Source organism: Pezoporus occidentalis, unplaced genomic scaffold (genome assembly GCF_034315485.1).
Source record: "Pezoporus occidentalis ecotype Australia unplaced genomic scaffold, CSIRO_AGI_Poc_V1 ctg18, whole genome shotgun sequence".
NCBI lineage: Eukaryota > Metazoa > Chordata > Aves > Psittaciformes > Psittacidae > Pezoporus > Pezoporus occidentalis.
In genome coordinates, this window is record NW_026913640.1 from 8,662,690 (window position 1) to 8,688,532 (window position 25,843).

The 25,843-nt window shown below is 43.8% G+C and overlaps 1 protein-coding gene across 6 annotated transcripts; it reads left to right on the plus strand.

The window, feature by feature from the left end:
• Positions 1 to 11,430, plus strand: LOC134161914 (gap junction beta-6 protein). Of its 6 annotated transcripts, none has more exons than XM_062615236.1 (3): positions 1 to 179; positions 631 to 709; positions 9,618 to 11,430. In XM_062615236.1, exon 3 carries the CDS (start codon positions 9,640 to 9,642, stop codon positions 10,429 to 10,431), a length of 792 nt encoding a protein of 263 aa, XP_062471220.1. In that variant the 5' UTR covers positions 1 to 179; positions 631 to 709; positions 9,618 to 9,639; the 3' UTR covers positions 10,432 to 11,430. The 6 variants fall into 6 exon arrangements, with proteins under 6 accessions (XP_062471220.1, XP_062471222.1, XP_062471221.1 ...); XM_062615238.1 differs by having other exon boundaries at positions 634 to 709; XM_062615237.1 differs by having other exon boundaries at positions 1 to 160.
• The last annotated feature ends 14,413 nt before the right edge of the window (positions 11,431 to 25,843 follow it).

The window sequence follows — 25,843 nt, forward strand, 5'->3', positions numbered from 1 at the left end:
GGCAGGTGAACGGGGAGGGACCTTAAAGCTCAGGGGCAGCGAGGCCAGGACTGGCTGTTCCTGAGGCACTGACGGACCCGCATTGAGCCTTATCGCCTCCCCGCCCGCCCGCGGTGGCTGGCTCGGGAGCTCCCGGCGGGGCTGATCACCTGCTGCTGCTGTGGGCACGGCTGAGGCAGGTGATGGGGCGCGGCGGGAGGGGGCGAACCGGCAGCTCCACCGGGGGCGGGGGAGGCCGGTCCCGCGCGTCTTCCGTGAGCAGCGGGCCCGGTGGCGGTGGGTGCGGCGGGGCAGGCCCAGCACTCGCTGCCCTGTATTGCTGCTGTAGCCGCCGCTTCCACACTTGTTGCGCTCCAGTGCGGGGCTGGGGCCCACGGCAGTGGAGCTGGGAGCTCTGGTGGCGCCGCTTGCCTCGGAGCGGGCCGGGCTGGTGGCGGGGCCCCGTGCGCGCTGCCCGTAGTGCCGGGCAGGATTCACCCCCGCTCGGCCCGGGAAGCCTCGGCTTCGTTTCCCGTGCTTAAGCATGAGAGGAAGTGCTTGAATCCTGTGACCGGGTTTAATTGGGAGTCCTTTTGGCTCTGTTAATTATGCATTTAACTAACGACCTCTTTTTAATCCGTCTTCTCTCAGCAGCGCTTTGTAAGCACGTTATGTGAAGTACCCGACCAGCTAAAGTGCCTAAGCAAAATCAAGCCTTCCGCAATTACAGGTAATTTGCGACACACCTACAGATGTTAAAGAGAGCTGCATGAAGGTAAACAGCTTGCATCAGTAAAACTGACAGGTCCTGTGAGTGTCTGGTCACACAATGGAAACATTCCCCAGAATTACAGGGGGAGTAGGAAATTAGAAGTGTGAGTCAGAAATAAATGTATTTCTGAGTATCGGGGCTGGATAAGATTGTATACAGGAGTACTCTAGCCCTTAAATTAAGTGTGAGGGACATGTTGCAGTAAGGGTAGGTGTGCTTGCTTGGTTCATGGTGGTAGCTGGTAGCTGTGTACCTGTGGCATGATGGGCATAGCTGTTTCTCTCATCACTGGGCTTTCCTAGTTTTGGTGTTTCTTTTCTAATCTTGTATGTTGAAGAGACTATTTTTTTTTCCCAATATAATTAATATCTTCTGCTGTATTAGTTTTCACCTGTAAGAGTGCAGATACTGGGTTAAAAGAAGGAAGTGGCCTTTTATCTTAAGAATGCTCTTTTAAATTTAGTTTTTGTGACTTTGACCACCAATGAGATTCTGTTAGCTGTGGTCTGCATGAAACTGTATGGGGGTTTGAACCCAGATTCATGATCTTATGGTACATGTGTGTGCTGTGTTGTGAGTGTATAAAATGTTTTCATCTTTTATTTTCTTAATGAAGTTATGTGGTTTCTTACCGTTGCACTGTTCAGCTTGGAAACCTGGCTTGCCAGCTGCTTATCTTGAAGAGCCCCAGAAGAAAGGTAGCAGGTAGAAGCATCTGCATGTGATTGTGTCAGGTTTAGCTCAGAGGATAAAGGTAGTGGTGGGCCAACCCTCATCCTGTGTTGGCACCTCCATGTTCCAACTGGGCATTGCAGTGTGATTTTTCTAGGTGGAATTTCCAACACTTCTGCAGATCTGTGAGGTTACTGCGTGTATCAGGGTTTTCTGAGAAACTTAAATCCTCAGAACTGGCAGTCTTATCATTGGTAGGACTACATATCACAGGCCTTGCTCTCTCAACTTTGAGGTTTGGGCCTCTGTTGCTGTTTTGTATCCCTTGAAGCATAACATAGGTGGATTACTTGGGTAATCTCATCTATTTAGTGTAAAGAGTAATTGTACAATGAAAAAGGTAAAGTGGATATCTCAGTAGTTGGAAAATAGCACACTTTGAGGTATACTTACAAGTTTCTTAATAGCAGGCATTGCATAAGCTCAGTTGGTACCCATGAGTAAAGAAGATGCTTTATAAGTTGATTCTTTGTGTTGTTCATGTGAACAGTTTCAGTGAGATCAGTGGTCCCCAAAACTGCATGAAACAAGAGCATGGATCAAATCCTTTTGACATTTTTCCTTGTTCTTTTCCTCTCTGCTTTTAATTGTTACTTAATGATGGCTGATGAGTTACCTGAAATGAGGAGAACTGTGATTCTTGCCTGGCTAAACACCAGTTTGTGTAAGGAAAACCTTGAAGTGATGATACATGAAGAGAGATTAAGTGCTATCAAAACAGAAGGAATGTGAGAAAAGAAAAAAACATCTATGCATTGATGGTAAAAGTTGAAAATTCATTCTGTTCCTTACCTCATACCAGCGTCTCTTCCTGTAATAGATATTTTTTTAAAGGAAAAAGTTGCTTTTATCTTTACATCTGATGAAAGACATCATATAAAAAGCAAGGGAAAGCTGCACTGCAGTATAAATCTTAGTGTTTATAAATTTAATTAGCATTTCCAAAAGGGTGCAAGTTCTGTCTGTGTGTGAAAGAGACAGTGACTTGCCAATTTTGTAGGAGATGTTATGTTGAAGTGGGAGTAGGCGCATTTGTGGAGGGGATGCAAACATTTGCCCAGATTTAAGAGGAAAGAAATGGGAATTAAATAATGGGTTAAAAAAAAAAGCCATAACTAGAATTTGCTATTTTCCTGACTGGGAGCAGGGCATAGTGTGTGTAAAACTTTCTTTAAAAGTATGGGAAATAGGAGATTTGCATCAGAGAAGACAGTCCTTGGGAATTTGGCTTTCTTTCAAGGCGGGAAGCTTAAAGCTCATTTTGGAGGAAAGGTTTACAGTGGAAAATAGCAGAGAAATGCCAGATTCTAATAGGACTTGTACTGTCTTGTTATGCCTTCAAGTGTGACTGCCACTTCTGATATCTCTTTCCACAAGCTGAGTATATTTTATGCAGAGATGTTCTGGAGGATGGTAATCTTCCATTTACAGTTGTAGGCTAGTGAAATAACTATAGGATTTAACTACACAGATATTGGGTCCTAGTCTGTTGTGTTAAAGGCTAACTCTGGGTTTCACACTGGCTTTAATTAAGCCAAAGAATGCCTCCTGTTTTCATAAACTTGAGTAGAAGGAAAGTACAATGCTCACAGTGTTCAGACCTGCAACTGTCACAGGTTTCCTGTTCCTGATTAGTCTTTGCCTGTTCTTGTGTCAAATCAGATATACTGTAATTCCTCTGTCATGGCTCTTCTGTTCTCCAGTTTCCACTCTGATCTGGAGATAAGTGTTCAGAACAAGTTTAAGACCTACTAGATGAAGCCGTGATTGTTAGACTGCTCTTTTGAACTTTATTCAGCTTTTTAGGAAAGAAGTAGAGTTGTTGATATTTCAGTGCTACAGCTGCATGCTCCTTATAATTTTTTTGTGTACACCTGTAAAATTAAAATAGCTGGAAGCTGCCTGTAATAGTGAGATCAAAGGGTTTTGGTTGTCAAAGCCTGAGTTTAAAGCTGCATCTTCTTGTAGTTTGAATTCTGCATTAAAGCCTTAGCAGTGTAGAGAGCTGTGTTCTTTTTCAGGTAGTACAAATACCCTGGATAATTGAACTGAAGCACTGTACTTCTAAGTTTGAACTGGTACTTATCTATCTTGGTCTACTGATAAAAAAGTAGGAGTCTGGAGCCTATAATTGTAGTGGAGCATTTCAGAGCAGCACTGCGAGATGATGAGATTTTTGTTATCTTCAGTTTAATGTCTGGGAAATTGAGGCATGGGGCAGGCTAATAAATTAGGTGGGAAGTTTGAGAGAATTAGCAAGTAATTGCTGCAACCTGTATGCAAGCCTTTCTTGGTGAAATAAAAGGATGCTGTCTTTGGAAGATGTTAATTTGTATTTATTAGAAGCTTCCTTGGTTCAGTCATGGCAGTGCTGCTGTTCTTGTGGTACAGCACTGAAACTAATTCAGCAATAGGAATAACAAAATTACACACCAGCAATTAAGTGCTTGCTATTCTGCTTAGCAATAAGCTAGACCCCAGTTTGGCAGTGTGAAAGTATGTCAATAAAAAAAACTACTGAAATACAGATTTGTGTTCTTCAAATCTGGATATGAAGCAGCATATATATCTCTAAGACACCTTGATGCTGGCTTTCAGCCCCTATAAGAGCTAGTGCTCCCAGCGTAACTGTTTAGATCGAGATCTGAAGGGAAAGTTCTATCAGCAGTGCCTTTGTATGCTGGACCTCTATATATAGAAATACTTACTGTGTGAAGTTGGGTCATAATTTTGATAACGATTTTGGGTGTTACGCAGATTTGATGTCCTAAAGGTGGTTGTTAGCAAACAATCTGCATTAAGACTGCTGCTCTCAGGCATCTGAGTTACCTTTGTCACCAGCTTTGGGGGCGGGAAGGGACACTTGGCACCAGTGCTTTTTTGCTCAAACATTATCTTGGTTAATGTATTCCCACTTCAGATAAAGTGACTTCTGCCTTGGCAGACTGTTGGTCTTGTATCAGTATTCAGGAGGCACTGCTGAAAGCAGAGTGTTGCACCAAGCTGGTAACTCTGAGTACACCCTGCACTGAAATTCTGATAGGAGTGGAGGCATTGTGAATACCCTCTATGTTTCTGTGTAATTCCAGTAGAATAATTAAAATTGGTATCCTGTTTGTAGTTGTGGGGTGATAGGTATAATCTCACTCTGAATTTATGCCAAAGTTATCATACTGTGACCCCTTCTTGAGTCGAACTCCCAGATGTTCCTATAACAAACAAATATTGTAGTACTTGCTAATGACTGTGTTTTTTTTTCTTGATAATCTCCTATAGCAGCAAGCACCATACTGTGGATGTGAAAGGAATGTATCTTCTGTTGGTTTTACCTTCACTGTATTGTAGTTGTGGTTTGAAGCTGTGTGTTTAACCATTGACAGATTATTTATCAATGTAACAGTCTTTAAGAGTGAAAAAGGTGACAGTTAACCAGCTGTGCTCATGAACTCTGGAGCTCGATGATAATTGTCTTTAGTGTTGTGAATTGCAGGGATTTTCACTGGGTGTAGGCACTGCACTGTTATTGCTGTCTAATGTAGGTTTGCAGCAGCTAGCTTTAAAGTAGAAGGCAGTCTAGCCATGGTAGCACAGAGCTCAAAACACTTTCCAGAAGCAGGAGAACTGTGGAAATAGTTAAGCTGTTCTCTTGCTGCAGTCTATTCCATTAGTGAAAAAAAAAAAAAGAACACCACCACCACCACACACACAGACACATTAAAAAAAAAAAACCAACCACAAAACCCAGAAAACAAACCCACAACAAAACACTTGCTCATGTGCCTTTGTGTCATGTGATCATATAGAACCATTTCTCTCATAACTAACTTTTCAGTGATAGTGATCCTTTATGATTGTTAAGTCCTACTGTGACAGCCCAGGATCACTATTGTGATCCTCTGATTGCTGAAATGGAGCAGAAGGTTCAGCTGGTAGCAGAAACAAAGATCTATGCTGAGGCTTGGAAAGGCTTTTGGTCATGCCAGTTACATTTTCCTTTTTTAAAGGAAAATTTAACACTTAATATACCCCCATGTTAGAATGGGTTTCTAAATGCTGATATTCAGACTCACTGACCAGCTGTGTTCTGTTCTTCCCTGCTTATTGCTTTATAACCAGTTCTTAACCTCACCCCTACTTTACTTTTTTTTTCCCTCCCAAATTCACCTAATCTTTCATGTATTTAACTTATTCCTGTACTTTGCTGTACTTCTGAGACCAGCAAAGCGGGTAAATTGGCTGTCTACATACTATTGTTTCTATAGGCATTTAGCTGGATTTACTCATGTAAAAATATCTGGGCTAGCTCTATGAAACTAAGAGTTGCCACCCATTAATGAGAAATAGCTTTCTTGCTCTCTTCTCCTTTGGGCAGCAAGACAGTTAATCTTTTACTTATTAGTAAAAAGGTCCTAAAAGCAAGCGTCTAGAAGACAGTTAACCTAGAGTCAACATTGTAGCTTTTGAGTAGGTTAGGAGTAAATGAGCTGTCACATCAGTACAGATAGCCCAAACTTGATGTTAGCTGGAGTGATCTGCAATGATAATAGTGTGATGGGCCATACTTGGTTAACTTAAATTCTGCTTGGGTCACTGTGTCTGCTCATGGGAGAGAGGTGGGCACTTCAGGAGACTTGGAATCATCTTCATCAGATGCTCTAAATTGTGTTGGTGAGTGCTGTTTAAACCCAGATAGTAGGAAACACTGGGGACAAGGTATTTGGATGGAATTCAGGCTGCCTGAATATGGCCCTACAATCTTAACTGTGCCACCCTTCACAGAGAAGATAGTGAGACTTTACTAGTATTTGATCAGTCCCTGTATCTCTCTGGAGTATCCTAGAAGTCATATGACCTTTCACCAGCATATAAACAAGCTTGAGAGGCCATGAGGGTACAGTGGGAAAGGGCAAATCTCGGTGATGAGCTTGGAAGAATAGGGTATGGTGGCAGGAGGAGCTGAAGATACAACTGAAGGATTCGGAAAGGTAGGTGAGAATGGTGGAGGTGGGAGGGGTTGGGCAGATATGGAAGACAGGCTTTCTGGAAAGGAGAGGAAATCTCACTAGGAGACTCGGGGCAAAAATTTGCCTCTTTAAAGTGTGGTGGCCTTTTCTGCATTGATCCAGGTACAAGTTTGATTTTGCTAGAATTGAAGCACCATGTTTTGCCAACCCCTCTTACCCACTAACTGCTAATTATTTACCCATGCTTTGCATTTTGCAGTCTGTTTTTTAAATGAAGTTGTACTTTCTGGATTGGGTTTAAAAAAAATAAATAAAACCCAACAATAACCACCAACCAACCAAAAAAAAACCCAAACATACTAGTACCGGGAATAACTTTTAAATAGGCCACCTGGTTAATAATGCACACACACACACCCCCCCCCCCCCCCAAAGAAAAAAGTTGCAGGAAATGGAGAACTGCAGTGTGATCTCAGGAGCAAATGCTGATGGGGGAGGCATCTTGAGTTAATTTTGCTACTGAAGACAAGGTACCCTTTAACTACACCCTGAGGCACCCATATTTTGAATCCGTTTCTGCATGGGTAGACAGGAAGGAGTGATAGCATGTGGTAACAAATCCTTGTGAAGCTGTGGTAGCAGAAAGGCAGCCGTATCAGTGTACAGTAAGAGGTGACGCTAAGAAATGGGGCTGATGAGGAGGGGGTACACAGGTTCTACTTCTCAGCCTTTCACACTGTAAGGAGATGTAGGGAGAAGAAGGAACAATGAGAGAAGAAATTCAAGGCGTCTGTGAAATTAAAGGATTGGTGAATGCTGTGTATGTAGTACCACAGTTTACATGGTGCCAAACTTCTACAGATTTTCAGATGTGCAGGAGTATTTCTAGTCATAATACTTACTTGTAGTGTCATTTTAAAAGTATTTTAATTGCAGTGTGTGTGTAATAATAACACAGATCACTAGTAAAAACACTGATAAAGTTGTAACTGTTCCTTGGTTTAACATACAAAGATCTTCAAAGCAAATCTTGAAAGCAAGACTGATCTGATGGATGGAAAATCAAATCAAAAAAAGGGGTACAAACATTTGAAAATCTAGCTAGTATGTTTTGTAAGTAGCTCTGATATTAAGGGTCTTTCCTGTGGCCTCATAGGGTTCTTAATCCACAAAGATTGTATGCTAATGAAAAATAAACCTTCTTCTTAAAAAACAACATAGTGGGATTGGAAGATAACTGCTTCCCGGACTGTTCTGAGATAGATGTACAGAGGTAATAGTCCACATAGACTCTGCATCCTGAAGGAGGCTCGGGAAAGGTTTCTCCAATCTGAAGGAAGTCCTGGGTCTGTCCTTTGTTGGTATTCACCTTCTGAAGTATATCCCCACATACTTCATATACAGTCAACCAGCATAACCTGAGGGAAGTGTAGCTTATGGAACCAGTGAAGGGAGATCACACTTACATTTCAGTAACTCAATTAAAAAACCCAACCCTTTGCATTCATATAACAATTAAATGTCCTCATTTTCCCTGTGCTGTTGTGTACTTTGACTGATGCTCTGTATGATTGTATGTGACTTACTGATTACATGTAACTGCTGTAAACCAGAAAATATTTTGACATTATTCAGAATGAGTGTGTGATGTGGACGACAACTGCAAAAAAAGTCTTAATTCTTCATGCAGTGTGGCCCAGCCCAGAGTTAGGAAATCTTGATCATTCTCTCATGTGATGGATAAAATGGCCTTTTCCAGTGGCATTTTTTTTGTGGAAACTTTGAAAATGTGATTTTGCTTATTGGTGTCCTGTACTGTAAATGCCAAAGAAAGATGGTCTGGGCTTGGTTGGACTTGGATCAACTAGGTTGAAAAGTCTTTAACAAAGCTGAGAAATAAAAACCTTCATGAGGAATTTTGGAGCAAAAAGATCTGCAAGCATTGGCTGATAGGCATGAGAAATGCTGGCTTCCTGAATCCACAGTAGCTTGTATACTAGCTTTCTGTAAACTCAGCTGAAGTGGGGAGGTGGGCTGAAACACCTCTGACTGCTCTCTGAAAGGCTGCTGTTTGTGGAAGCTGAGCAAATCCAGACAGTTCCTTCCCAGGAGGTATGTTGGAGACAAAGGTGAAATCCTCGAGTTGATTTAATTGATAATGGTCATAGTACTTTGAAACTTGCCTACTGGAAACCATATGCTTATGTTGGAAAAGGCTCTGAGCTACTGCTGGCCTGTCTGAACTCTTCAAATGTTGACTTTAGCGCTCTTCCCAGCTTCTGAAATGTCTCCCCTGTTTTAGGAGTAATGCAGTCTTGTTAAAAAGGAGGGGAGAAGAGGGGTGGGAGAAATTGCCTGACAGGCAGTGACAATGAAGGAGCCTTTGTCAAGTTACCCTAGGCTCTTGTTAGAGACATGCAATTTGGGGGTGAGTCTTTAAGCACTGATTTTAAACATCCAACTCGAGATAGATAATGACCAAGACTTAACCTTCACTGCTTCAAGCTATTGTGGAATATGCCTCAACAACAGAGAGCCCTGCAGTCACATTTTTAAAATTTGTGAATGAGGTTATCCAGACCTGCTTATGGAGGATGCAGAGCATCAGCAGCAGCTCTTGAAGGTCTGTCTTTATTGCTGGAATGTACTCATGAAAATGCTATTTACACTTCAAAGCTAAGGATGGATCAGCTTGGCTTAATTCATATTGGAATTCTAGCTGTCTAACACCTTTATTTATTTTTTTAACATAACACCTACATTACTTCTGGATTATGTCATCTATTCTTTTGTTACTCTTATCAAACTACTAGAAGTTGTATGTTTTAATTTATGGCTGGTTTTGTCAATTTCCTGTCTGCTTTTTTTTACTTGATGTGGCTAATAGGTGTTTTCAGTTGGTAAATACACCTAGAAGTCAAATAAATGTGATACCATGTGTGTAATCAAGTAATGAATTATTACCTGCTGATACGTGATTAGATTATTTATAACTGCTTATAGGTAAACCCACTGTGTCAACAAAATGTTACCACAGCTACCACAGCCAGTGGATGTGCTGCAGTTATGATACTGCTTTTCTTATTGGTTTGTTTTGTTTTTTTGCACCTCATGCTTGATGGCATTTGTTTCCTGTCCTGATTAACCTTAGTTTTGTTTATTTGTCTTAGGTCAGACGATTAAAACAAGACAATGGATTGGGGAGCCCTGCATACCATTTTAGGAGGTGTAAATAAACACTCCACCAGCATTGGGAAGATCTGGCTCACAGTCCTGTTCATCTTCCGTATCATGATCCTGGTTGTGGCTGCAGAGAGAGTCTGGGGAGATGAGCAAGATGACTTTGTCTGCAACACTCTGCAACCTGGTTGCAAAAATGTTTGCTATGATCACTTTTTCCCCATCTCTCACATCAGACTCTGGGCCCTGCAGCTGATCTTTGTTTCCACACCTGCACTGCTGGTGGCCATGCATGTAGCTTACAGGAGGCATGAGAAGAAGAGGCAGTTCAGAAAGGGAGACCAGAAATGCGAATACAAGGACATTGAAGAGATCAGAAGACAGAGGTTTCGTATTGAGGGCTCCTTGTGGTGGACATATACCAGCAGCATCTTCTTCAGGCTGGTCTTTGAAGCAGTATTCATGTATGCGTTTTATTTCATGTACGATGGGTTCCGCATGCCTCGCTTAATGAAGTGTAATGCATGGCCCTGCCCTAACACAGTGGACTGCTTTGTTTCTCGACCTACTGAAAAGACGGTGTTTACTATTTTCATGATTGCTGTGTCCAGCATTTGCATTCTTTTAAATGTGGCTGAATTATGTTACTTACTGACAAAGTTTTTCCTCAGAAAGTCTAAAAAAGCTGGAAATAACAAGCATCACTCCAACCATGAGAATAAGGAAGAAACCAAACAAAATGAAATGAATGAGTTAATATCTGATAGCTGTCAGAACACAGTTATAGGATTTACAAGTAGCTAAGGTGGTGTCAGTACTGGTGTTCACTCTTTTTGGAGTGAATCTTTAAAGGTTGCAAATGAAATTTAATAAAACAATTTAAGTTGGTTGAGACCAAGTGATATATAGTGTCAGTTGTCAAGTATGCACATCTGAAAAGAGTCAGTGCAGCCTACATATGTGAAAATTACATGAGGATTAAATAGGAAAGTGTATCTTCCTGTGAGTATCCTTACAAGCTGACTATGATGAGTAGGAAACCCACCAATACCTTCATGCTGACAGTTCCTAAAACTAAATACAACAGCAATAAAAACAAATCTCTTTCTAAGCTAGATATTCTAGTATTTCAAGTTATTTTTATGATAGTGATAGTTTTTACTTGTGAACTGATAATTAAAATATTTTTCTAAAATCTAAGATTCTATGTTGCTTAAGGTTTTTTAGTACACAACCGAGTGTTTTGTTTCTTAACCAGGCATATGCTGATGAATCCTCTAATGCCATATTTGTAGGGAGGAGGCAGCAGCAGGAGACATCTTTACAGCTTTGCAAGCACTGCTTGAGCCTGGGAATGGAGCTTTAGATGCTTGCATACACACTGCTTGCTGGCTGTAGGGGAAGCTGTGTTGAAAGCTCACCACATGTAAAGTGAATAACTGAGGTAGCTGGATGTGAACTCATGCCTAAAACCAGCATGACAATGTAGATACAGCCTAAGTATACTTGCTTTAAGCATCTAGCACGCTGGTAATCTTGCTGATCTTTTAATTGCATACTACCGGTTTTATAGCAACATATCTAATTTTATGTAAATGTTTATTTCTCTACTGTATCAGCTGTATTTGTTTCTTTATGCTATATCACCTCATGTAACTGGCTTTGCTGTTTTTTTTTTGTTGTTGTTGTGATAGACTGATGGTGCTGTTAAGAAATTAGGGGCTTTTTGTTTTGAAGGACATGGAAAAGTATCACTGTAAATGGAACAAGGCTTCTGAATAAAAGGCAAACACTTTAATCTTTCTCAATGAAGTGAGAGTCCGTATGTGAATGCTAATGAGATCATAGGCAGAACAAGTGCTTATGAACAACTGTTTTCAAGCGTGCACTCTACAGCCAAAGTGCATGTACCCCAGGCACAGCCCTCATTCCCAGCCAGAGTGCTGATGCCCTGATTCTGTTGTCCATTCTCTAGTGGAGGTACCTGTAACCCTTGAATGCATGGGGGAAGATGCTTGTGCTGTTAATGTTCAGGACCCCCTGCTTCCAAAGCAGTGGTAATACAAATCTCATGGACATGGAGTTGATCTCCTCCCCTCCCCCTTTCACCAGTTCAGTGGCTCTTCCTCACTGGTTTTGTATTGTGGAGCTATTCTTTCAAGAGCAGGTATCCCTAGGAGCAGGGATTGCACTCTGGTTTTCCTCCTGCTGTTGCATTGCATTTCATCTTATGGGAGCCAGCACAGCTTTGTGTGTGTGTGTGTGTGTGTGTGCTGTGTGTTTGAGTTAGTTGGCAGATTGGAGGGTGCACAAGCAGCAGGTGAGAGAAAATACCTAGAGTCAGCTCTGCCCCTGCCTGAGCTGAGCCCTGCCATTTTTTACTGTTCTCTTCTGCTGGCAAGCTCCTGATCTTTCCTGCCTTTGCAGCACATTTTCAATTGCTATTGTGAAAAGAAATTGCTGCTGATCTTCTGAATGTGTCTACCTGCAAGCTGAAGGAAAAAAAAAAAAATAGAACTATATTAGTGTGCTTTTGTTTTCTCTGCAGCCTGAAAACACAAGGAGAAGTGCTACAAATTTGCCTTTGTAGGTGTTGATCCTGGTGGCCTCATGATGGCTTCCTCTCCAGGCTCCATGTCCTGCTATGGTGATGGTTTAAACCTGTATGTAATGGAGCTGCTCCCTTAGGGTCAGAAAGGCAGTTGGTGCTCAGGCTGTACCTCACTGGATCACCCCCCAGGGGCAGCCAGGGAGGGCTCAGGCCTCGTGCTGGTGTTGGGGTATGAAAACACAGCTATGGCTGTTTTCCAGAAGTGTGCTTCATGGAGCAGGTTCAGCTATGGACTTTCATCCAGGACATGCTGCAAATCACGTACTGTCTAGGGAATATGAATAGAGATCAGTTAATGATTATGTCTGATCATGCCTCACCACTATTAGTGATCAAATTGAAGTAGTCTTATGCTGAATGTCAAACTTGGAAAACACCCTAAGGCAGATAGATTTTCCTCAAATGGAAGAAGGCTTTAATTGGTCTATTGTAAAAGCACAGGACTACTAAACCCCCAATGGGGATTTGACAGTAGCTCTTTATGTGGCATTCTCATTTCCTGCTTACAAGTTTTCAAACAGTAGGTTTGAAAGCAGTTGGATTTCTCTGTATCAGTTCTGTGGCAGTTACTATTTTAAGCCTGGATAAGTGGGCAAAGTTTAAGTGAAGAAATTGGATGCATGTGGTCCTTTGTGCACTGGCACAGTTGTGTGTGTGGCTGTGCTGCAAATGGGTTTGGGTTGCTTGAGCATTTCCTGTGTGGTAGTGTTGGAAAAGGGCAAAGCCTTTATGATAAAACAATTATATAAAATAGTAGAAATGATTATGTTTGAGAAATTTATAAATCAATAGTGGGGTTTTGTATATTAGAAAATGTTGTAACTTTGCAATTTTGTATCACAGCTGTTCTATAACCAGTGTTGCAATGATAGTCTTAGTAGCAAAAACCTATGCGTATGGGTGGGTTAGAAAGGTATGTACTGGAGACTATAGCCAAGTAGAACCTATGCATAAAGTAGCCAGAAGAGCATACCAGAAGCTGATAAGAAAATGCTAGTGTCCACACAAGGGTTGGGATATATCCAAGTAAGGAAAAGGTGAAGAGGACAACCTGAGGAAGACTTCTTACTTCATCTGAGGAAGACTCCTTACTTCATCGTAACGACAACCAGACGACCACCAGAGGGGCTGCGCAAGCGTAGAAGAGGCTGATGTCGTAACATTCCTGATGTGGCAATCCTTAATGCATATGCATTAGCTAATGTTGTAATCCGTGCTAAACGTGTATAAATTGCGAATGTGATGTGACGAGGTTGGAACCAGATTTGGGTGCATACCCCTAGTTTCCCAGCGCTGCAATAAAGCACCTCATATAACCATTCCGGTGGTTATGTGTTTGTTCTCACGCTAACAGTAGCAGGACCTGGTAAAGTGCAGTCAAGGAATACTGCCCTGGTGCTGGGGTATCCTGGCAGCCAGACAGTTCAGGAAACAAATGTGCCAGTCCTTGTCCAACCTATGCCAAGGTTGGTTATGAATCAAAGAGCCGGAGCTTATCCAAGGCTTCACTAGTGCTAAGTCATTGACTTCACAGAGAAGACCAGTTGTGAATGGGATGTTTCTCACCACACTATGTGCAACCCTGATTGTGGACACTCACCTTTACCTGAAATATCCCCTGACTTTTGTTACTGCCAAGAAATGTTCCTGATGGTTTCAGTGCACTCTTTAATTCATCTCCTCCTGTTGGGTTAGGCTGAAGTAGATGGTATCATGAGGAAGTGGCAGCTTCCAGGGTCTGGTTTCTCCAAGTCACCTGCCTTATCCTTTATCATGTGGCCTGATCAGGAAGACCAATGTGTTTGGAGGGGTGGTAGTTAAACTTCTCTGCGGGGACCTCCTCCTGCATCTTCACAAGCTAGCCAGGGCTGCTCTGAATTGCAGAACACACCAGCTCCCAGCCCAATAGCTGTCCCCTGGGAGGAGGATATCCCCTCCAAATCTGATCACTGGTGACTGACATTCTGTGCTATAATGGCACTGCCATCAGCTGTGATAGTTCAGCCGGTTTCTCTGATGGCTGATGGCTTAATTGTCCCTGCCCATCCCTACTTTGCCTCCCCACCCTGTGATTTCCCCTTTGTTATGCCTGGGGCAGTGATTGCTTAAATTGGCTGTGGTGCCAAATGATTAATCAGAGCCTCTGGAAAAGCTCTCTTGCAAGTTCCCATCACCCCCTGCCACCTGTCCAGGTCTCCTATCAGATAGATAGGAGCCCTGACCACATACAGGTACAGGCAGCAGTGTCTGCCAGACTCTGCCCCTAATATACACACCAGCCCTTGACTCCAGCCCTGCTGCATGCCTTCCTCCATCCCTCTCCCTCTCTTCTCTCTCAGTTCCCCTGCAGCCTCGGAGTTGTTCTTCCATTGATCTAAGCCCTTTCTAGCAGCCCTACGTGCCAAAATAATTCTATTTTATAGAATCATAGAACAGTTTAGGTTTAAAGGTCATCTAGTCCAACCCTCCTGCAATGAGCAGGGATATCTGCAACTAAATCAGGTTGCTCAAAGCCCCATTCAACTGGACCTTCAATGTTTCAGGTATGGGGCACCTACCACCTCTCTGGGCAACCTGTTCCAGTGTTTCACCACCCTCATCATAAAGAACTTTTTCCTTATATGTAGCCTAAATCTAGTCTGTTTTAGTTTAAACCATTACTTCTTGTCCTATCATAACATGTGCTGCTAAACAGTTTGTACCCATCTTCCTCATAAGCCTTCTTTAAGTACTGAAAGTCTGCAATAAGATCTTATTGGAACCTTCTCTTCTCCAGGCTGAACAACCCCAGTTCTCTCAGCCTGTCCTCTTAAGAGAGGTGTTCCATCTCTAGTAATTTTTGTTTCCTTCTTATGGGACTGTTCCAACAGATCCATGTCTTTCCTGTACTGAGGACTTTAGAGCAAGACGCAGTACTCCAGGTGTGGTCTGAAGCCATATTCGTTTAGATCAGCCCAGGATACTGTTGGTTTCAGGGCTGTGAGGACACAGCCCTGAACAACCAGGCTAAACAACCCCAATTCTCTTCTCCAGGCTGAACAACCCCAATTCTCTCAGCCTGTCCTCTTAAGAGAGGTGTTCCATCTCTGATAATTTTTGTTTCCTTCCTATGGGACCGTTCCAACAGATCCATGTCTTTCCTGTACTGAGGACTTTAGAGCAAGACGCAGTACTCCAGGTGTGGTCTGAAGCCATATTCCTTTAGATCAGCCCAGGATACAGTTGGTTTCAGGGCTGTGAGGACACACTGCCAGCTCATGTCCAGCTTTCCATAACTGATAAGCCCAATTCCTTCTCCTCAGGGCTGCTCGCAGTCCCTTCATCCCCCACCTAGGGGTTGCCCCAGCCTAGGTCCAGGACCTTGTACTTGGCCTTGTTGAACCTCATGAGTTCACGTGGGCCCACTTCTGGAGCTTGCCCATGTCCCTCTGGGTGGCATCCTCTCCTTCAGGTTTGTCAGCTGCACCACTCAGCTTGGTGTAGCCTGTAAACTTGCTGGCAGTGCACACAATCCCACGATGTCGTTAATTAAAATATTAAACAGTTCTGGTCTCAGTAGGGACCCCTGAGGAACACCACTTGTCACCAATCTCCATCTAGACATTTAGCCTCTGACCAGTACCCTCTGCATGCAACTGCCCAGAGCAACTTGGTCTAGTGGAAGATGTCCCTGCCCATGGCAGGGGATTGGAATTAGATGATCTTTAAGGTCCCTTCCAACCCAAACCATTCTAAGATTCTATGATGATTCTATGATCCAACCAATACCTGATCTACCAAACAGTCCATCCATCTTAATTTGATATCTCTTCAATTCAGAGAGAAGGATGTTGTGGGGAACCATATCAAAGACCTTATAGAAGTCCAGATAGACCACATCCATAGCTCTTTCCTTGGTCACCAATGTAGTCACTCCATTGTAGGCTACTAGGCTGGTCAGGCAGGACTTGCCCTTGTTGAAGCTATGTTGGCTATCTTGAATCACTTCCCTGTCTTCCGTGTGCCTTAGCAGAGGTTTTAGGAGGACCTGTTCCATGACCTTCCCAGGCACAGAGGTGAGGCTGACAGGCTGGTAGCTCCCAGAGTCCTCCTTTCTACCCTTTTTAGAAATGGGTATGATTTGTGTTCTTCATAAAGTAGCACATGCTGCCTTGCTGTGCTTCCCATTGCTGCTGCAGTGACTGAGCAATGGCAAGGTAAGGAGGTGCCCAGCAGCCAGCCTGGGAGAATTATAGAATCATAGAATGGTTTGGATTGGAAGGGCCTTTAAAGACCATCTATTTCCAACCCCCTGCCATGGGGGTTCTACTACACCAGCTTGCTCAAAGCACTGACCAGCTTGGCCTTGAACACTTCCAGGGATGGGGAGTTGAGCAAGGTCCCTGTTGTGTGTATCTGAGTAATGATTACTCACAGGTCATCATCTAGCTCATAGAATGTGTTTATTGATTTGCAGCAAACGGAGTAGCTGGGGATCTGGGTTAAAAGCAATCATGCTGCTTCTTGTCTTTATTAGCTGATGCTCACTGAGCTGCTTGTGATCTTGTGATGGGAAGGCAGAGAGGCAGGCATTTAAGAGTTCTCCATGCACATTTTTAGTTGTTGGTGTATGATCATCATGGACAGATTTGTGCTGGGCTCTCAGAGAGCATGGCCTCTGAAGCCAGAGGGACTGTTGGATCTGAAGTCCTACACCATACTGGCCACTGCTCCCCCTCCAAGCACCCAGGGGCAGGCACCATCACCTCAGCAAACTTCTTTGTAGGGACTTTGCAACACTGACTGTGGCAAGAGCACTACCCTTGTAGCACCTTTCCCTTGCCACAGCCAGTTTGTACCCATCCTGCACAGCCCTGTATTGTCAGGCTTGTATTTCTCAGGTTAGGTATGTAAGAGTGAACGGTCTTCTTTTCGTCTTTCACAGAAGGCAAAGATTATCTGTCTTTACCAAATAAAGATGGGGATGGGATGCAAATAACACTTCTGCAATTTCCCACCTATATCCTTGATGCTAGTGGTGGAGCATGACTGCTTCTTCAGTGTGCACGCACAGCTGAGTGGCTCCATGGGTTTCTCTGCACAGAAGCACCCACTGCTTCATCTGACACACAGAGCAATGGGCAGGTGGGTCCATGGGAGGGGGAGACTGGGAGAGGTTCTTGCAGAGCCCTGACTCAGCCATCAAGTCCTAGCAAGGGCCGTGTCAGCACCCTGCTTCATCCCTTCCAGGAGGCATATGGACAGGAGCGCCTCTCCCTGCACCTTGCCACCACCTGGCTACTTTCTGCCTGTGCCACTGGGTCATCTATGCCGCAGCTTCTACTGCAGCCTCCCCTCACCTGTCCAGGCTGTGAAAATCATGTTGGCAACCTTGCAGATGTTTCAGGGCCAGATCCAACGCTCCTCACTGTCACTCAGCAAATCCCTGTTGATTCCAGCAGGCTGGGGCCAGTTAAGGGTGTAACTCCTTAAAAAAACACTGCAACACTACTCAGCAACTTTCTGCACAGCCCTTTTGCAACATCAGGTCCCGTTTCACACAGCAGCTATTACCTCCTTGCAGCACATCCAGGTAAATAATTCCCCATTTGGCTTATGCAGGCAGCAATGCAGCCCCAGTGCCATGTGGACCAAAGCGCCCACGCTGACATGAGGTCATGCTCTCGCAACCATTTCAGTTGTTTCTAGTGATTTGCTGGTGACTGCAGAAAAGAGTTCATTACTTGGAGAAGGAAGGGGAGAGCTCCCTAAAATGTTTTGGCTCATTTTGAGCCTGGAGATCTTTCTGTTGATCCAGAGAGATCTTAGAACAGCCTCCAGTACCTAAAGGGGTACAAGAAATCTACAAGAAATCTGGAGAGGGACTTTATACAAGGGCAGGTAGTGACAGGAGAAGGAGGAATGGCTTTAAACTGAAAGAGGGTAGATTTAAATTAGATATTAGGAAGAAGTTCTTCCCTATGAGGGTGGTAAGGCACTGGCACAGGTTTCCCAGAGAAGCTGTGGCTGCCCAATCCCTGGCAGTGTTCAAGGCCAGGTTGGACGGGGCTTGGAGCAACCTGGTCTAGTGAAAGGTGTCCCTGCCCATGGCAGGGGGGTTGGAACTGGATGATCTAAAGATTGGTCTCTTCCAACCCAAACCATTCTATGTTTCTATTATTAACTAATGTGAGGGCCTTTTTTCTGTGCTTGCTTGGATGCTAGGTAGCTGTTACTTGTGTACAAGCCCATGAATTGGAGCTTGGGCTGACAAGATCAGTAGGGCAGAAAGGTTTTACACCCTGCTGGCTCCCAACCCACCAGGACTCTCAATCCATGGGAATTATTTTATTTCCTTCAGACCCAAGGGCAGAGCTGGTTATGCTCTTATGCCTCCAGAATGGCTTGGTGCAGCCTTTCTGTCAAAACCATAGTGGAATCCTGGCTAATGTAATTTCTCCTGATGTCTTAGCCACCACCTCCTTGTTGTTTTTTACATGATACACTTCTCAGGTCAGGGACATGCCTCAGTGATGTCTTGGAGACATCCAGGAAATTTAGGCAATTATTAAATTACAAGGACAACAATGATGACAATGTGGTAGAGAGCTTGACAATGACCTCAAGAAAGAATTGGACTGTGGCCCTTTGATGCCACTTAGGATATATCGAAAACCTGGAAAGAAAAGCAAGTGGTGATTACTGTGGCCCAGGTAAGCTTTCCTGAATGTCCCTGGGGCTGAAATTCACAACAGTGAAGCACAGATGCAGCTTTTAGCAGGACCTGAGTGACACAAGAGGGAGAACTGAATCCTGTTATTAGGGCTGATGGTTTGGGTTTGATCAGAACATCTCCCAGATAGACACAAAGTGTGTGTTCAATTGGGGATAACAAAAACCAGTTTAAAAGCATCCAACAGGGCTTTAATAGACTGTCTGGAAAAAATGCACCCTCACAGTTACCCAGTTTCTGGTTATTTATCTAGTCAAAATTTAAACAATTTACCAGTCCCTACAAAGTTTCCCAGTGCAGATGAGGCTTGAGCAGTGAGCAGGAGCTCTCATGTCTTGCACATCTCAGCCACCCAGAAGGAGCTGAACCTGGCTCCGACTCCATGGTTCTTTGGCCAAAGGGAGGAATAATAATAATAATTAATAATAATAATAATAATAATAATAATATAATTTGTATTAACATGGAAGAAATGCAGCAATAATTAGAATTCCCAGCAAATGCCTTAAACTCTGTGTTGAAGATTCAATTTTATTTTGGTATCCCTGATAATTATTTATGTTTAAAGGGATATTTTCACTAGAAAAGGCTAATAGAAGACAAAATCATCAGATGATGAGAGAGAATTAGTTGAGATCAGAGGGAAATTAAGGCACTTTGGGAAAAGATAATTTTTGCAGTCACACTCTGGTAGGTGGAAAATAAAATGCACTTCAAGGAAAAATATGAGCTCCTCATCTAACTCCCTGGTTCTCAAGGGCCTGAACTCTTCAGTTTTTCCGATACAGGAAAAACTTTCCTAATTATTTAGATGTATAAAGAATGAAATTAGTAATGAAATTGATAATTATGTCACCCAATTGTGCTGGCAGGTGGGAGCCAGCTTCAGCTATGCACAAAGGGTCAGAGACACAAGGGGTTTGCTCTCAAAGACATGCAAGCCTTCTGGCAGGAAGCTGGAAGGTGTCTCCACACCCAGCAGAGGTGAGGGGTAATGGCCAGACACCTTCCCGATTCTTGGTCACTGGAAGGAAAAAAGGGGCATTGATAAGAGTAACTTTTCCACTTGTCACAGACATATGATATAAAACCAATAATGTGGAACTGTGCTGACTGTGTGGTATTTTACAGGAATCAGGGATGAATGGGGAATACTGAATAACTCGGGTTTCCCTCCTCTGGATTATTTTTGTGTTTATCCACTGCTTGTTGCAAAACATGAAGTCATGGTGGAGCTTCCTCCAGAGCGAGAGCCTGACCTACCCAACTGCCACCACGCTTCCTCCCTCCAGCATTTCCCCATTTCTTCCCCACACAAAGGTGGTGTTGAGGTGGGAGGAGCCCCCTTCTCCACCCATGGCCTCTCCAGCCACACCAAAAAAGAGGAGCTGTGGGTGAACTTGCAGGTCGTACTGGAAAGCACCCTGTGAATTTTAGTGCCTGGCGGGCTGGGTGGTGCTGGGTGGGGGTTTTCTTTATTGCAGTTCTGCGTGTAGGTGTCTGCCATTTAAATCCTACCAAGTACCTAAATAGTCTCTTGGAACTCATCCCAAAATCTATCTAACCCCTTTATCACTGTTTGGGAAACCCTCTATTGGCAATCAAAGGTTTTGTCAGCCAAAGAGATCACACCAGCTACTCAGGAGCTCTTCAGACATACCCCTGGAGAATGACCCAAAGGACAATACAGCTGCACATCCCCTGCCCTAATGGTCTTGTAAGGTCACCTTTTTCACTCATGATTCACAAGCTTGTTTTTTTAACAGTTCTGGTATTATACAGTGTCCTTCACCAGAGAGCTGTGAGGTGTTATACAGTTGACCACTGAAAAAATAATCACAGAAGAAGAGCCACCTATTAAACATGATTCAAAACTAGCAGCAAATGCATTTTATCCTGGTGGATCTGTTAGAAAGAAATGTTACTTTTCTGAACACACACAAACCAAGCAAAAAAAAAAAAAAAGTAAATATTGGATATGAAAGGTCACACAGCCCAAGCTGCAAATCCAAAGCAAAATAAAATTAACCTGGGTCATACCTGAGGTGTATTTGTCTGACATGGCAAAAGATGCCAAGGCTATCTGGTTTTCCTTGGGCTTTTTCTATAGCAGAAAGGCTGGTTTGATTTACTACATTAATTCTGTATTTATTAAATTCTTGGAAAATACCTGTGGTAGGTATGCTGCAATTAGTCTAAAGCTTGTCTACATTATTTTAGCTTTATTTGGTAAGCCATGAGTGCTGCCAAACCAATTTGAACATTGGATGAACTCTCAGCACTATCCAAGCCCAGCAACACTCAGCAAAGCATGAATATGTGTTATTTTGAGGATTAACTATAACTTTTGGAGGGGAATTCTTGAATTCTCAACTCCTGTAAACAAACCATGCTCATGAGGTCACTTTTCCACTTGTGTGGACACATGTAACATGGTTCCTTGGGACATACTTCAGTAAGGCATTTCTGAGAGGTTTCCTCCTCCTAGCTGTGTGGTTCGGTTGACAGGCTGGAGGGAAGGAATGCCATCCAGAGGGACCTTGACACGCTTGTGAGGTGGGCTGATGCCAACCTTATGAAGTTTAACCATGCCAAGTGCAAGGTCCTACCCCTGGATCAGAGCAATCCCAGGCACAGCTACAGGTTGGGCAGGGAAGAGATTCAAAGCAGCCCTGCAGAGAAGGACTTGGGGGTGTTGGTCGATGAGAAAATGAACATGAGCTGGTTTCAGTGTGTGCTCGCAGCCCAGAAAGCCAACCATATCCTGGGCTGCATCAAAAGGAGGGTGACCAGCAGGTCGAAGGAGGTGATTCTGTCCCCTCTACTATGCTCTTGTGAGACCTCACTTGGAGTATTGTGTGCAGTTCTGGTGTCCTCAGCATAAAAAGGACATGGAACTGTTGGAACAAGTCCAGAGAAGGGCCACGAGGATGATCAGGGGACTGGAGCACCTCCTGTATGAAGACAGGCTGAGGAAGCTGGGGCTGTTCATCCTGGAGAAGGCTGCGTGGAGACCTCATAGCAGCCTTCCAGTATCTGAAGGGGGCCTATAGGGATGCTGGGGAGGGACTCTTCATTAGGGACTGTAGTGGACTGTAGGGACAAGGGGTAACGGGTTAAAACTTAAACAGGGGAAGTTTAGATTGGATATAAGAAAGAAGTTCTTTATTGTGAGGGTGGTCAGGCACTGGAATGGATTGCCCAGGAAGGTTGTGAATGCTCTATCCCTGGCAGTGTTCAAGGCCAGGTTGGACGAAGCCTTGGGTGGCATGGTTTAGCGTGGGGTGTCTCTGCCCATGGCAGGAGGGTTGGAACTAGGTGATCTTAAGGTCCTTTCCAGCCCTAACTATTCTATGATTCTATGAAGGAGAAGCTACTGATGCCCCTGATGGATTTTGTCAACATACTGCAGACATGTCTGTGTGTGCTTGGGAACAATCTGGCACCTCACAAAATGCCTGATTTCCTTATGGATGTGGCTGGATAGTTGTCTATCCCTCTGGGTACATCTATTTCCCAAGAAGGATGTAACCCAGACCTGTATTTCCTTTAGACTACAGGGTTCAATCCCACATCTTCATCAATCCACACAGTCCTTCCCAAGGCTGGTAGCCAGGTTTGGAGGCAGGGAAAGAAGAAGGGACACCTCCACTCCTGTGGGACACTGCACAGAAGGACAGAGAACATGCAAGACAGGTTCTTACTCATCTGGTTAAGATTGGTAGCTAGGGAAGCATAACACTATTTCTGAGTCATATTTGCAGCCTTTTATTTGGTGTTTAATGTAAAATGCATAAAGAGTCCTGGAAGAAGAGACTCCAGAGCCTCCTCCCCATTCCCAGCTGAGTCCTCTAGTCCTTAGGTAAAATTCTCCCACAAATTATCTCATTCCCTCCCCATGTCCTTTTGTCCTGCTGACTTTCATTACCCTCTGTCCAGCAGAAGATGTACAGACCACCATCAGCCTGGCTAACCTACAGCCTGGTGTTTATGGCATTGTGTGGGGAGTATGAGATGGAGGTTTGAGTCCTCTTAGGTCAAGCAAAGCAAAAATGTCCAAACCTTGAGTGAGTCTGGGATACCTTAGGATGTTTCTACGTTACCATTTTAACTGGAGACAGGAAGATATTGCTGAAGTGAATCCCCCGATTACCTCCACTCTGGTGTTCTAGTTCACACTGAGGAATCAGCCTGGGTCTCTTTTGGCTTGAGCAAAACTGGAAAACACTCTCTTTGAGCACAGACCATGTATTCCCACTGCCCTAGCAGTTGATCCATGGGGACTGGACTGAAGAAAACCCTCTAGACATGTATGTGGTGTGATCACTGCATCCTCAGCACCATCTGTTTCTACAGATTGCTTTTGCTGGGCTGCCACAGCCATAACCCATGTAAATGTCATACTGCAGTGTTGTGTGCTGTAATACAGTATAATGTACTATAATGTAGTACACTGTAAGCATGGCCAAAAGTTATTCTATCAGGCAGGTGAGAAAAAAGAGAGGATCCTTGATGTGGAATTCTTCATTTTACATTAAACCATTAACACCCACAGCTGCTCTTAGAAGAAAGCAAGCTGACCAGTTTTTGGTAGGAAAAGGTGTGGGAATGTCTTCCAAGCCAAAGGAGTGTCTTCTGGGCTCCACATCCAAGGGGATGGTCTAACCTCAGGAGAGAGAGGTGAGAGTAAACACACTAACACCACCCCCATAGGCACAGCTCACAAGCCCTCCCTGGCTGTCCTGGGGCGTTGTATAGAAATGTAATACTTACCGTAAGTGATGGATTTCAGGAAATTAGCCAATAGCTTCTAGGGCTTATTGGAGAGTAGGCAACTTTCTCCAATATCTTCCTTCACTCCCTAAAGAAAAGAAGGGAGTACAAGTTAGTTTGTTACTGAAGCCAGACTATGGCCACAACTCTGTCATAGTACATATCAAATGAGCAAATGGAAAAAGAAAAAATGATTTAGCCAGTTTTAGTGACCTTGCTGTGATTTTCACATCAGCAGGCAGTGCCATTACACTAGTGGGTAGTACTGGGAGTGCACTGAGTGCCGCAGAAAAGAAAAAGAGAGATGCAAATCCAATTAAGCAGGCCAGCTGAAGCTGTGAATAGCTAAAAGGGCATGAACAATCTTGGGGTTTATGCCAACATTTCTTGTCCCTGAAGTTATAGACATGCATGTGTATGTCACTGATTTACAAGCAAAATACCTGTTCCCAGGATGTATAATAGGCTACATGACAACGCAACATGTCTTGGCACAAGGAAGAATGACCTCACCTGAGATTGCGGGTTGCAGTTTGGAAATAAGGTGTTTCAAGAACATTTGCAATCCCTGATGGGAACTGGAAACTCTGCACATTCTGATCTTGCGTGGAATATCCTTGTAGCTTCACATAAATGCTGTTGATCAGAATAATTTCCAGTAGATTCTATTGCTTTTGAAATAATAGAAACTACAGCAACTAATTTATGAGCACCCTTGCCTGACGCTCTACCCCAACAATAAAATACCTAGCAGTAAAACATCTTGTGTGGTTTATGCCTGATTTATTTTACATTTTTTTTCCACAAGCTAGGCAAGTACAGAGTTGCTGTTAGGTTGTTTTAACCCCATTCTTTTCTTGTCCAAACAACCCTCCATGTAAAACTCTGTCCATCAGCCAGCCTGTGTGGAGCAAATGCTGCAGGGCCACTGTGTTCTCCATTGCCAGTCCTAAGGGGTGAGTTCCACTGTGAACGCCTTCTGGCAGTGCCTAGTCTCATTTTGATTTTGAACCCCGCAGCCTGTGGGTCACCATGACCTGAAATTTGCCTCTCTTTGCCTCCTCTCCCTTTTTCTCTCAAAGCCCAGGATATTTGGGGAACGGGTTTTTCATGCTTTTTATTTTTGCAAAAGAGCAGGCACAGCTATGTGCCAAGACAGCCCAACACCCAGTTCCCTTGTCGTGCCTTGACCAGTAAAGGCATCCTGGTTCTTCACGGTGCCATACTGGGAAGGGGCTGCACACACAGGTCTGGAGAAGAGAGAAATTGAGGTGCGTGCAGCAAAGGGACTGTGAGCCAATGGCTGCCACTGGGATCAGTCACAGCAGCATGGGACAAGACTAAGTCTGCCAGAAGTGCTGGAAGTTACTCTGGGGATCCCCTGGAGGGCATCTTGCACAGCCATGACCTCCCTCTGTTGGCAGCTGTGGACAATCTGTGTGACGCACCAGTGTATGTGACCATGCTGGAGAGCAGGGACACAGGAGGGTGCTGGACAGAGCTTCAGGCAGGTGTGGCTGTGGGGTCTGGGAAGGAAGTCCCAGCTGACACAAGACTGCATGCACTCAATCATAGAATCATAGAGCCATTCAGGATGGAAAAGACCTTTAAGACCATCAGGTCCAACATTAACCGAGCACTGGCAAGTTTATCACTAAACCATACCCCTAAGCACCAACCACATCTACACACATTTCCCCTTGAGTGTGCCTCAGATCCCTCCAGCCTCTCTTTCAAAATATTACCCTTTTACGTGGTCAGATAACAAAGAGATATTTTTTCCCATATTCTGCCACCCACCATTTACTCATTATAAAGTCAATTCAGACAGCAGCCACTTAGCTGCAGGCACAGTTTGGTGGTGAGAAAGAAGCTCAAACAAGAGAGATTAGCAACCTGCCAGAAATGTATTTCTTAAGAAATGATCTATTGACCCATTAAAATACACCAGCAAATCACCACATACTTGTTTAGCTGGAGCACTTAACTTTTGGCTGTAGGTATTGATGGTACACAGGTAATGCAAACATCACAAAAGACAGTGGTTTTCTTGGATGTCCACCTTTCCCTGTTTGAAGCAAATCCCTTTGTGGTGTGCTTGAATAAAGCGGAGAGCAGAA

Coding starts and splice junctions, on each gene's coding strand:
- LOC134161914 (XM_062615236.1), top strand. CDS start 9,640: ATGGATTGGGGAGCCCTGCATACCATTTTAGGAGGTGTAAATAAACAC.